The sequence below is a fragment of the Strongylocentrotus purpuratus genome, unplaced genomic scaffold, assembly GCF_000002235.5.
Source record: "Strongylocentrotus purpuratus isolate Spur 01 unplaced genomic scaffold, Spur_5.0 spur5_scaffold_21, whole genome shotgun sequence".
Classification (NCBI taxonomy): Eukaryota; Metazoa; Echinodermata; class Echinoidea; order Camarodonta; family Strongylocentrotidae; genus Strongylocentrotus; species Strongylocentrotus purpuratus.
Genome location: NW_022145607.1, coordinates 14659294 through 14672893, shown reverse-complemented (window position 1 = coordinate 14672893; position 13600 = coordinate 14659294). Strand labels below are relative to the sequence as shown.

General features: G+C 39.0%; 1 protein-coding gene across 2 annotated transcripts in view; it reads left to right on the top strand.

Moving 5' to 3' along the window:
• Positions 1-9647: 9647 nt before the first annotated feature.
• LOC105444576 (xaa-Pro aminopeptidase 1-like) overlaps positions 9648-13600 on the top strand; it is a 28618-nt gene continuing 24665 nt past the window's right edge. For both annotated transcript variants that reach the window (XM_030995337.1, XM_030995338.1), the window contains exons 1-4: positions 9648-9776; positions 10813-10923; positions 12617-12680; positions 12880-12984. In XM_030995337.1, coding sequence (XP_030851197.1) covers positions 9675-9776; positions 10813-10923; positions 12617-12680; positions 12880-12984 — 382 coding nt within the window. In that variant the 5' untranslated portion in view covers positions 9648-9674. The remainder of the gene's footprint in view (positions 9777-10812; positions 10924-12616; positions 12681-12879; positions 12985-13600) is intronic.

The following is a 13600-nucleotide window of genomic DNA, read 5'->3' as shown; positions in this document are numbered from 1 at the left end:
TATATACGTATATACATGGTATACCTATGTTGCGTTTCGATGGTGTCATTTCAATACATGATAAAGCCAGGAAAGCGATGAAACATATAATATCAATACCCTATCGCCTGAAAAAAGGGCACACATCAACATGACAAATGTATTAGAATTCTTATAATTATTTTGTTCAAACAAATAATAATACACACGACAAAATCGTAGGCCTAGATAAACGACACATTTACAATCTTTCATATTTTCCGCAGGCGTCAACTCAGCAAGAAGTATTATATCAATTGTTTGCATGCGTAGATAGATTGGGTGATACCAATTTTAAGCATAGTTATCAAGGTTATAACAAATATTATTACCTGCCAAGTACTGAAGTACAAGTGCACTACAAACATCATTAAATAAAACGATCTTTATTCAGTTTTAGATAGGTATACTTGATGTTATTAAATAGCAAAATTCAACTATTAACTTTGCCTGATGGTGCAGGTTGTGCCAAGAATTGAAACATGTCTAATGACTCTAATTAATGTCAAAACCTTGGACACGATAAACAAAGGTAACTTCAGCTACTACATAAGGATCTTGTAATCTGTCATTTACACTTTGACCACAATACCCAAGACGGTGCTTGTCGTGTCATGTGTAACAGCTGCAGTACACTTCTGTCGATTTCATATTTTACTGAATATCATCAGAAAGAGGGTTTGTGTTCCAGTTTTAATTCTATGATAGATCAAGCGGTGCAAAGATCACGTATTCATGTGTAAATACAAGTCGATAGAACAATTTGCTCCTATAATTACACTTAAGTTGTGTTGTTGAACTGTGCGAAAGGGTATCAAAGAGTTTAGATAGGAACACCCTTCCCCGATAATCATCCATGTTAAATTGATAACAGGTGAAGATGTGTCGATACGTTTTCGGGGGGGGGGGTTGATACAACACATTAATAGAGGGCTTACGTTCGTAACACGCGAGTGTTTGGGGGCAGGTGTAAAGAACGTAAACCTGCCCACCCTTTGGCTGCAGTGGCTGATATCTGGATTTCATATATTTATTTACAACATTGACACAACTTTTTCTATAGGCCTAAAAGAACTAGGCGTGATGGCATTGTTGGCTTAGTGGTCCCTCGTAACTGGAAAGTTCAGGGGCCGAAGTCACTGCGCTGAAGGTCATTTATCCTCAATTTACAAGTCCTTCACATCATTTAACCATCATGATGTCTCATATATATTACAAAAAAATGTAAAGAGTAGCATTTTCTTTTATTCTAATGATGCCAACAATTCTTCATTTACTCAATATAAAAAATGGAAATGATTACAAAATAAAAAAGCAATTTTCGTTTCGGTCCCTCTAATAGAATGCTTGCTTAATGGTCTAACAGTGGCCACCTTATACATATTATGTGGAGGGGCTGTGTGGGAGTGAATATATACCTCGAATGTTTGTCTTAAATGTGACACCTTCAAAGCAAGAGGTGAATTCTAGAGTCCATGACGCTTTCGCATCACGTTTTTATTTGTGAAATGACACCATGGGACATGGCATTGACTGAAGTGTAATAATATACTGTAACCATTCAAACACGCTTTACAAGGTCATATTTTATCTCATATTACATGAAGGACTTTTCAATTCGTGAACGTGCTTTAAAGGCCCACTGCAGTACTTGTAGCTACTTGCGCCCTCTATATAACAAACAATGCCTAATCGGTGACCATTGGTCCCCCATGATCCTCTTTTTCTTATGTTAACTGAGAGCTGAGTTGATGAGATAACCACCTGTCTAGTAACCTTGCAGGGCAGTCTTATCCCTCCTGTAAACTACGGCAGATAAGCTTTAATACTGAAAAGAGAACTTATATATTTTTGGCGACAGGCACGACTTTTCTGGTCTTATGTTTCAGTGTTGACTAAAATAGTCAGGTGGCTTAGCGAAATTATCGTTACACGGCGAACAAAAGCGCCATTTTTGGTACAGGACTTCCTTTCGACCTACTGAACGATAATAGCCTAGAAGCACTCGGCAAAGAAAATAATTTAAAGGTGTGAGGGGCGGGGGCGTCATTCCGGAGCCCCTAAATAAAATATAAGTTAAAATAACATTGATCTGTTGTTGTACGAATGTAATTTTTGGTACAGGGCTTTCTAGGACCATCTGAACGATGTTAAGGTTGAAGTCCCCTCAATTTTTTTTTTATATAGTTGTAATTTGGGGGGGGGCGGGGGCGTCGTACCGGAGCCCCAATATTATATGTCATGTAAGATCACATTGGTTTGTGGTTATACGACAGCCTGTTTTTGTACAGGCTTCCTAAGGACCTACTGCAAGATAGTAGGGTAAGACCCCCTGGCAACAATTTCATATAAGGGTGTGGGGCGGGGGCGTCATCCTTGAGCCCCCAAATAATATATAAGGTAAAATAACATTGATTTTTTTTTTCTTGCCCAAATGCAATTTCTGGTTCAGAGCCTTTTAGGACCTACTGAACGATGTTAGGGTTGGAGCCCCCAACAAAACATTTATATAGGTGTGATTTGGGGCGGGGGTGTCGTACCAGAGCCCCCGTGTTAGATATCATGAAATATCACATTGGTTTGTGGTTATATGACAGCCTTTTTTGGTACAGGTCTTTCTAATGACTTACTGAATGATATTAAGGAAGGAGCCCCCGGCAAAACAATCGCATAAATGTGAAGAGGGTCGGGGCGTTGTTTCGGAGCCCCCCGCGTTGATTTTGTTTAACCTTAATACTTTGCATACTCTTGGGGTAGAATGTTGCCAGTAATTAGTCTAACAACAGAACACGCTCATGTCAGGTGGCTAAGCGTTACTATCAACTAATCATAGCCTAGGAGCCTTTCAGAATTTCTGAAAAAAATCATGTTAAACACAGAATTTCAAGTTAGCCGACATTTGTGACATAAATCCACTCATTCCTGAGAATCATAAAAAGTTTAAAATGGTTACGAAATATATGTGTAGAGGCCACTGATCGAACTTAATCCAATTTTGGATAAATTGCAATACTACAAATGGAACTAGCTACAAGCAGTTTCATCAAAGTAATCATTGAAATGTGTGACTCTTAGATAATTGGACATTATAAAAGTAACAAAACATTTTTTAATTATTATATATACCGTTTTTATTCTACTTTCAATAAAAATCCACCCTCTCCAGGGGCGGATCCCAGATTTGTTTAAGAAGGCGGGAGGGGGGGGAGGCGGTTCAAGCCCATCAGATTTTTTTCACAGAAGAAATGAACTAAATAAAATCATATGCGCAGTATGCTTTCTAGCACTTATTCCAAGCGTTTACCCCATACCATGTATAACCCATGGGGGGGGGGGGTCGCGTTGACCACCACCTCCCCGGATCAGTGTCTGCTTTACTGGTTTGAAGTTAAAGGTAAAGACCAGTATTGGAAACGCCCCAATTTCAAAAAATGAAATGGAAGCTCTCATGTGAAAGAATATGTTTTGACTAATACATGATGATAACAAATTTGCCGGGAAACCGCCCACTAATTCATATATTTGGTAAATTTGTTTCTCTCATGGTTTGTGAGAGATATAGGGTAATCCCATATACATCTTTCTGTGTATAGTGCTTGTAACTTTACGAAGAATGGGCCAAATTTCTTATCATTTTGATGATTCCAGAAACGTGCAGATGCTAGATGCTAGATGATCAACCTTTTCTGATCGATTCCACAACGTTTCTTTCACAATGCAATCGCTTGACCATAACTGGTCTTTACCTTTAAAGTGTATCACCCATTTTATTAAATATTCATTCGTTCTTAATAACTAAAACTTGCGCTTCAGCAAAAAATAAAATCTTAATTTTCATGACTATCTCACATCACGGAAATTAGACTATTGCATGTGGTTGACATGGATTGCAGTGTAAAAGAAAAAGAGTATGTGGTATGTTAAGTGATGTCTAATAATAACATCACTTACAGTTTACAATGTTCTATGGAGTACAAATGCACTTGCAAAGTGGTGAGCAGTCCAAATTTGCTTTGCCGCATTTGCAGTTGGAGCAGCCTCCTTTGCATGAACATCTGTTAAGTTTACGACATGATCTGGAAATCTCTGGAATTGTCATCCACACTGGTACCCAAGACTCTGATACTTTGGTCCAGGCAAAGTTCTTTGGAGAAGGAACCACTGGCTGTATTTGAGTGCAGGTCGTCCAGGTTCCCGCTTGATACACTGCACGGCGGACATGCTGGAGTAGTGCATCCTTGGTGGGTGGCAGTTTGTCCATTGCTCGATTCTTATGGCAGAAGAGTTCTTGTCTTGTCTTGTTGACGGAGTTCAAAGGACTGGTTTTGTCATATAGGATAACAGTCAGTCTCTCGAGCTTTAGGAACGAGTCGTCGTTGGGTTCCAGCATCTGGAAAGGATGGTCGGCTAGAGACACAAATGTCTGTGTGACGTCTTTATAGACCTGCCAGGCCTGCCAAACTAACTTCTTGCCCTTGCCATTGAAAGCAGAGGTTGTGTCACAACCTGAAAATGCATGGAACATGGGTAATGCACGTGATTGTTGCTGCCCTAGGCTCGAGTAGACGGCGTTGATGTGGTAAAACCTGTAATTCCTGCCCATGCCAAAGGCCATACAGATGTCAGCCAAAGGTTGAGTTGAAATCAGATTATGGAATGTGCCAGCAAGGATTACAACAACATCTGTGTCCGCAGTTCGCACAAGGATAGTCTTTCCCCAGTGTTTCAGAGAATGTAGCACATGAACCACAACTCTGGTGTCTTGTGATTACAGTTTTGCATGGGGATGCCAGTACCAATGGATGCCACAGATTTCCCGGATGTGACATATACAGCTTTGGCTGGCGGCATGTTGAAATCTTCAATCTTGAAAGTCAAAAGCAAACAGGTCTTTCTTGCCGAGTGGGTCACAGAGAAAGTCCATCCAATTGCCTGGTAGTTCGGTCTCACCCGATATTTTCCTGCGCGCACCCTTGCCTCTCTTTTCCCGGGGAGATTCTTTCAAGCTATCTGGAATGTATGTGTCCCACACAACATCCAACCTCGTGGCGTCCTGAAGCTGCTTCTCCAGGTATGTGATGAATTCCCGGTCTGCATACTCATGGAAGGAGCTGACGCTTGTAGTGGGCAGACAGTGTACGATGACGGAACCATCCAGGACTTTGCAGTCATAGGTTGAAGGTGGCTCTGATTGACCAGGTTGCTCAAGACATTTCAGCAGGTCCGACTTCGTGCTGGGCAAATGAAGCTTGTTAAAGTCCGAGAGGGAAGGAGGGAAGGACTGTATCTCATGTGCAAAGAACTCTGCCAAGTCACCATTCCGGTTCTACATACATGAAGATATGTACAGCTGGCCGAAGAGTGCCACGTTCTTTTGAAGCACTTTGATCTTCTTCCCCTGCTTAGATATTACCTTCTGTTTAGGTTAACTGAATAGTGCTAGAGAATTTCTCTTGATTGGGTCATGGATGGAGTGGCTGCGAACATCAAGCACATTCCTGACAAAGTTCTTGTACTGTTTCCTGCCTGTACCCTCCAATGTGTGCAATGCGGCTACCACTGATTCATCCACGCAGTTGCGACTGTCAAGAGTTACTAGATCTGAGAAATCATCCAAGAAGGGATTGCCCATTCGTCTGATGGTATCGGAGAGGCTGACAACCTGTCGCTGGAAGGTCTTCTGTGTTGAGAGACCCTGCTCATGATGCTGGAAGTTCTCCCGGATCTCTGTGTCATCATCAAAAAGGTATTATTCTTCGAATTGCTTTAGCAGCCTGGACATCTCTTGTCCCGAAAGCATCCATCGACGAAAAGCCACAGGGTTTTCTGTGAGCCCAACAGCTCTACCAGAACCTTTCACAATCTTGTTTTCCTGCTCATAAGCTTGATCAAATGGGATTGCAGAGAAAGTGTAACTTGTCTTGGAAAGGACCCAATGAAAAAAAATTCTCAAACTTATCCTTGATAGTGTCGGGTAGGGACTTCATATCTCTGATGTGGACTGGCATCCACCGTGAGTAGTTTACATAATCCAAGGCAAAGAACGGTGGTGTGAGTTCCTCCAAGACTTCAACGTGGGGCCTCCGAAAAAACGCCCCGACCCTCTTCACACTTATGTGATTGTTTTGCCGGGGCTCCTTCCTTAATTTCATTCAGTAGGTCCTAAGAGAGCTCTGTACCAATATAACCACAAACCGATGTGATATTTCATGATATCTAACACGGGGGATCTGGTACGACACCCCCGCCCCAAATCACACCTATATAAATGTTTTGTTGGGGGCTCCAACCCTAACATCGTTCAGGAGGTCCTAAAAGGCTCTGTACCAGAAATTGCATTTGTGCACGAAAAAAAAAATCAATGTTATTTTACCTTATATATTATTTGGGGGCTCCAGGATGACGCCCCCGCCCCACACCCTTATATGAAATTGTTGCCAGGGGGCACTATCTTGCAGTAGGTTCTAAGGACGCACTCTACAAAAGCAGGCTGTCGTATAACCACAAAGTCAAACCAATGGGATCTTACATGATATATGATATGGGGGCTCCGGTACGACGCCCCCGCCCCCAAATCACCCCTATATACATTTTTTGTTGGGGGCTCCAACCTTAACATCGTTCAGAAGGTCCTAAAAAGCCCTGTACCAAAAATGGCGCTTTTGTCCGCCGTGTAACGATAATTGATCATTTTGACGCTTAGCTACCTGACTAAAAGGGGCGGTAACCATATATACGGGCTTCTTTATTGTGTATTTTAGGCGACCTATAAAGATTTAAAATGAGATAGGATAACGCGCACTAAGATCATTGCAAGGGTATTTAGGGTGTATCCTGGCACCCTGTTTTATTTTACGGTTTCTTAATTCCCATGATAACTCATATTATTACTTCAGGCGGTGTTAGAGCAAAGAGTTCCGTTGTACGATTATGTTTGTACTTATTTTATGAATTTACACTTGAAACGTACATTTCCGTTCTAACTCTGTAAACAAATTGTCAAATTTGACCACTGGCTGCGATGAAAGTTTACATAAAATCTAAAGAACATATTGAAATATTTTGAAGATATTTTACACGCTTCTAGCTATTTTGAAGAAAGCAAATACAACTTTTGTTTTGTTTTTGTACGATGACTTTTGAACTCATTGTATGAAGTGCACGTATATAACAACTAGTCTTGTTTACCACACTCTACTGTACGCGCTCCTTGGTCATGTTCATACTTAAACAAAAACAATATTTTCAGATTTTAAATCTAAATCAATATTCATGTACAACTATATTCACGTGTGCATAGACCCAAAGACAATACAAGGCTGGCACTGCGCCTTACATAAATTCCAAGTATGTTTGCCTCACAAAACAACAAGGCAACTGAAATCACTCAACTCACGATGGCCGAACTCAGAACGCATACATGATGGCTACATCGGAGTCCAAGTTGTTCAATATCCCACCCCTCCTTTTCAGCACTCCTATTGCCATAAACCTTTTTAATTACCGATTCATTAGATACACTGTATGCATATGATACTGGGTAAATAACGAGGCAATGTATACAGTATCCTTTAAGAGGCGGTTCCCTGATTTCCCTGATTTAAAGGAAATCCCTTGATTAATCCCAGATGCACATTGTTGACACGGACGGGGGACCTTTAGAACCACATTGCTTGCAGTGTCCAAATTGCTCCAAACATGCCGAAGAACTTTCTATAATATACATTTTCGAAAATATATCATCATGACCCAAAGAGGTCTTGTTGTACTTTCGTCAGTCATATTTAAGCAATTTCGGTCTAGTTCTGTCATTCGACCCAGTATGCTCTCATTTATCCTTTACATTATCTCGGTCTTCAGTAGATAAATCATGACCCCCCCCCCCCCCGAAAAAAGGGGGGGGGGGGGGGTCATCGTCCTAACTTTGTTATATTCTGGACACCTGTAAGATTAGCAGTATACCAAAAAATGTAATAACTGTCTTTCGAGCTTCATTATCTTCAATGATCTTGCCAAATATCTTAAATCAAGCAGTCTAAAGTTATATGCAGACGACACAGTGATATATTCCTCCGATACCTCAGTACGCAAAATTGAGTCGACTCTGAACAGTGACCTACTTCTTTTACACCAGTGGATGAAGGAAAATAGACTTAGTGTAAATTTTGAAAAAACAATTTGTATGCTTGTTGGTAGTCGATACATGTTGTCAAAAGAAAAAAAACTTAAATGTCACCCTCTGTCAGAGCAAAATTCAACAAGTGGAAAATGTCAAGTACTTAGGTGTCATTTGTGATGAGCAAATTAAATGGAGCATTAATTCACACTGATAAGATGGTGAAAAAAATAGGACAAATGGTAAGCTTTCTTGGTAGATTAAGAAGCACCTTGAATGAATCTATATTAAAACTAGGATATAATGCAGTTGTTCTTCCCCACTTCGACTACGGAGATGTTGTATATGGTTCGGCCTGCAAATATTTAACTGAAAGACTACAAAAGCTCCAAAATCATGCTGGGCGTTTGATTTTACATATCAATCGTGACTCTCATATACCCAATTCAGAAATTAGCAATGCCCTTAACTGGGAATCGTTACACGACAGGAGAAATCAGCATTTGCTAACTTATACAGTATGTTTAAATCACTTAATGAGATGACCCCTGTTAACAATTCAGACCTTTTTAATATCTATGTGCACGAATACCACTTACGCTTTGGTGGAAGACTTTATACGCCTAAGCCTAATACTGGATTATTTAAAAGAACTTTTAAGTATAGAGGAGCTGTTGCTTATGATAATCTCCATGTAATTGTAAGAAATGCCTCAACTCTGAATAGTTTTAAGCGCGAATTAACGTTGTTCTACTCACATGCTCAATCACCCAGACCTTGACAATAAATTGACCTATTCCAGACTCGGGAGGGGGGGGGTGGACTTTCGCAGTCCTTTCACACAACTACCATTTTGTAGAGTTTAAGCATTTATAACTGTGTATTGCACAACTACCATTTTGTAGAGTTTAAGCATTTATAACTGTGTATTGTACCTACTTTATATCCTTTAATTTAGTAAATAATTATACGTCATGTTTTTTATTTATGTATATGATTCCTGGACCCCATGGAATCCCAGCAGTGTCGTGCCTGGCACAGCTGAATATGGGCTATCCAGCCGTTTCATTAACGCTATGTATACTTGTATTATATGTTTGTTTTTAAAACGGAAAATAAATACTATACTATCCTTCATAATACTTATTTTATAATAATCTATTTTTACCTTTTTCTCTGCCAGACAGTATTGTTGTGTCTCCATGTTTGGTCTCCGTTCCCGTTTACACTGAAAATTTTGTCTTATTTGTTTACTTTTTCCGTACTGTTTATTACAGATGTATGAATAGCAGATCTTAAATTCTGATACACGGAATATCACTGAATACGGTCAGCATACCTAGTCATAGAAGAAGAAGAAGAAGAATATACATTATAGAACTATTAGGCATTCTAGATTGGGATTTGCCGGGCCGGCGCTTATGCCCCTTGGCTACACGATTGCTTATTATACCTTTTATAAAAACCAATCCCCCCTCTCTCTCTCTCCCTCTCTCTCATATCCATAGTTCTGTCACCATGCTGGGCAGAACCGATCGCAATGTTCGACGTCGATGAGGTTCCTCTCGTCCGTGGCAGAGCCAAATCTCGAGAAAGACGAGCTGATGGTGATAGGGAACGAGACTGCTCTGCTTCACCGCCGGTAGGCACAAAGCACACACAGATAAATATCATTGACAACTTTTGTTTTCCTTCAATGAATAGGCCCCTTTTTTATCTGTTCATCTGGAAGATCTGCAAGTTGAGAGAAAACAAACGCCTTCACATTATTCTAATTGGGGCTTTCTTTTATACATGCAGGGTCTGAATATCGAGGTGATCGACTTATCCATTTGAGCAAATTTTACAATTTACCATTTACCATTTACCCTATTAATACGTTTTACGAAGTGCTTCCATATCTAATATTGTTCAGTATGTATCTTTTTACACATGAAACAAATTGTGTGCCATTAGAAAATGGGCACTTTACAGTTCTGACAAATTTTGGAGCTATGCCGTCGTAGTAGTTTTATGCTACCCAAATTCGGACTTGAGCAAAACAGACTGAACTGCTCATGAATAAAATGAATCAGAGAAAGGTACTTTATAGGAGGTTGCATATTAAGCATACGGTGGCATAAGCGAAATTTAGAAAAGAATTGTTAGTTATAACAAGAAGTTACCAGCCATTGGTTATAATGTTTTTGGTAGTAGTGCTACTAGTAGTAGCATCAGTCATGATAGTAGAAGTAGAAATAATTATAGTAGTACTAAAAGTAAAAGCAACAGTAATGGTAGTAGCAAGACATTGATCTACATTTGCCACTCTCCATCCAGGTGTTAAATGGGTACCCGGTAGGATGCGAAAGCTAATGTGGTTAGATTAGCAAGTGTGCGCTTGTAAAAAAAATGACGCCTGGCTGGAATGCTCCCCAGCGAGTGGAGAAGTATGGGATAATATAGTATCAGCAGCAGCAGCAGTAGTAGTTGCCGCCAGCGTACAGTATAGTGTCAGTACTAGTAGTAGTCGTCGACTTCCTTTGTGTAGTAAAAGTATTCACAGACTATACCAGTAGCTGCGGCAGTAATAGTAGTACTAAAACTACTAAACTACTAGTAGATAATCATCATAATTGTTATCCTTTCAATTCTTTTGATATCAAATCATTTTTCGTTTTGATTATGTTCTCCCACAGAATTATCCAGACACTACAGTTGACACCACAGCACAGCTGGCTAAGATCCGAGAATACATGGCACAGTATGGCTACGACGCCTACATTGTACCTAGTGAAGACGCCCACGGCGTAAGTATGATGGGATGATCAAAAATCGTGGAGATTTAAACAAATGTTAGCAATTTAATATTCGATCCATGATTTCTCATATTCTACATAGATATATTCATTTCAATTGTTTAAAGATGGACGGCAAACTTTTTGACAACAAATTGATGCAACAAGGATGCATTGTCGAAGAATTTCGGATATATCGCGATTTCAGATCGAAATGCGCTTCAACTGACGAAAAAGTGAGAAAAGTGAAAAAGAAACCTGAATTCGCGCACGAGAGTTAATAGCTGATTTATGAAAATACTGATCCATCAAAATATAAGTTAATTGCATAATTTGGAAGCCAATTATCAATAAATTGTTGTAAATTTTTACTTAAAAATTTTGATGACATTTTCTCTCGATATGAAAATTCCTAGATCTTTCTCAATATTTTTTGTTGCTGAACGGATGCAAATAATTTGCGGATCTTTTGTTAATATTTTCAAGATTCCACACCCAATGTCAAAGAAAAATGATATCTCCATCTGGGTTATTTAGGTTCCTCTTTTAATTGATGGTATCAGATTATCAAAATCTTACCGATTTTTGTGAGATATGGAAATGTGTATGAACTTTATAGGTCGAATAGTTCGACCATGAATTATGGTCACACTACCATATATCACATATGATTAAAGGCTAAGACAAATGATTGATTGATTCGAATGTATTACATTTCATATCAATCGTTTGTACAATGAGGAACATTGTTGACAAAGTAAGTTCGAAATCATTAAATTGTTTATGTAGGTTCCCAAGAATAAATGTAACGTAACAATGAAAATGATTCAATCAGTTTTGTGGGCTTGGATATTTAACTTTAAGTATAAACGTTGTTACAATGATTGTATGAATATTTGATGTACAAATTATGCCAGTAAGCTTGAAATTATCAAATCGGGATAGATACTAGGTTTATCTTTTTGTTTCGGTTAACTGTTCAAACAAATCTTGTATATATAAACAATCCATATACAACAAAGGAGAAATAGAGATAAAGGCCCACAGGGACCTTTCGCATATAAAAGATTTGCAACTCATTTATGGTTGTAAAGGACGTTGTTTGGTATTCTGGAGTTGGTTAACATCTTATTCGTTTGTATTTAAGATCAGCTCATCTCGAAAGATTACATTCTATTCCATTCAAAAGTCGCTTGTCAGAATGGCTGGTTCCCAGCAAGATTTTGTTCAATTTGATTTGAAACCCAAACAACAACAGTTATTCTTTTGTTTTTCTTCAATTGGATTTCATGACCAGAGATTTAAATCTTAGATTTGTCGGACAATGAAACTAACAAATATTATATACCTTAATTTAGAAATCCAGCCATCTGATTGGTCGAAATTGGAGTCATGATTTTAGCCATTCCCGTAAGTTAACGTAAAATACCCAAACCGGTTAATAGTCCAAGAGTGAGATCTCTCAAAATTCCGGTTACCTGAAAATAGAAAAGATGCTGCGATACCCATTGGTTTACGTGTTAAAATGTTCTTTGTGGAATGCGCCTTGGTTAAAGTGTGAAAATGTTCGGGGATGTTGCATCCTGGTATCACCCCTCGGCACGCCTCGGGTGATTATCAGGATGCAACATCCCCTTGAGACTATAAAACAACTATTCCCCTCATAGCAGTCATTATCTCTATATTATCATTTTTCTCACTCCAGAGTGAGTACATCGCTGCACCTGACGCAAGACGTCCCTATATCAGTGGCTTCTCAGGATCGGCAGGTATAGACATCATTTTCTAATTCCTCTCTCTTCCCTTTCTGCTTAAACTTGTTAAACATAAATATTTTGTTGTTGTCAAATCCGTTTACCAGCATATAGTCTTCAACATTCAGAGTAAATTTGTGGAAATATTCGATACATGTTTTCCCGCCAATACCAGAATATCAGTACCAACAACCATGCACTTCTCTTGTTCTAGGTCTGGCTGTGATTACCAGCACATTGTCTGCTGTGTGGACTGACGGACGCTATTTCATCCAGGCTGAACGCGAGATGATCTGTGAATGGATGCTCATGAAGAGCGGTAAGGCAAATTGAAAGCCCTTTAATTATCCCTTTCTCTTTTCCTTTTGTCACCCCCTTTTCGTCTGTTCTTCTCGTCCCATCTTATAAGATTCGAACCAATGTTTTAAATTTCGCATTTTCGATCTTCATTAGCTCTATTACAACCCTTTCCACATTTTCTATAGATTAATTTTGCACTGGAAACAATTAAATAATCTTGAAGCCTTTTCAATAAGGATTTAGTGATGAATACAACGTGGCACAGTGGCATATAATGTAGACTTCCGGTCATGAAATTTAATGTGAGAAAACAAATTGTGAGGAAGGTAAATTATCTGTATATACGGAAACATATGTCCTTGCTGAGCTTTTTCAAATCATCAAGATTTTGAGAAATCGACCAAATATAGTTGGAAAACACATCTATAGCCAACGGCGCTGCACACAGAAATGGGTATGTGTAATGATGTTATTTTTGTAAAGATTCAGGGCATTTGAAGAACAATACCTTTGAAAATGAGACAGTTTTACACAAAACATTTTTTCTTTCGTTTAACCAGAACTCATCCTTTTCCCTGTTTACTTGTTTTATTAACTTACTGTGCTCTTGAATTATATTTATGTTACTCTTACTC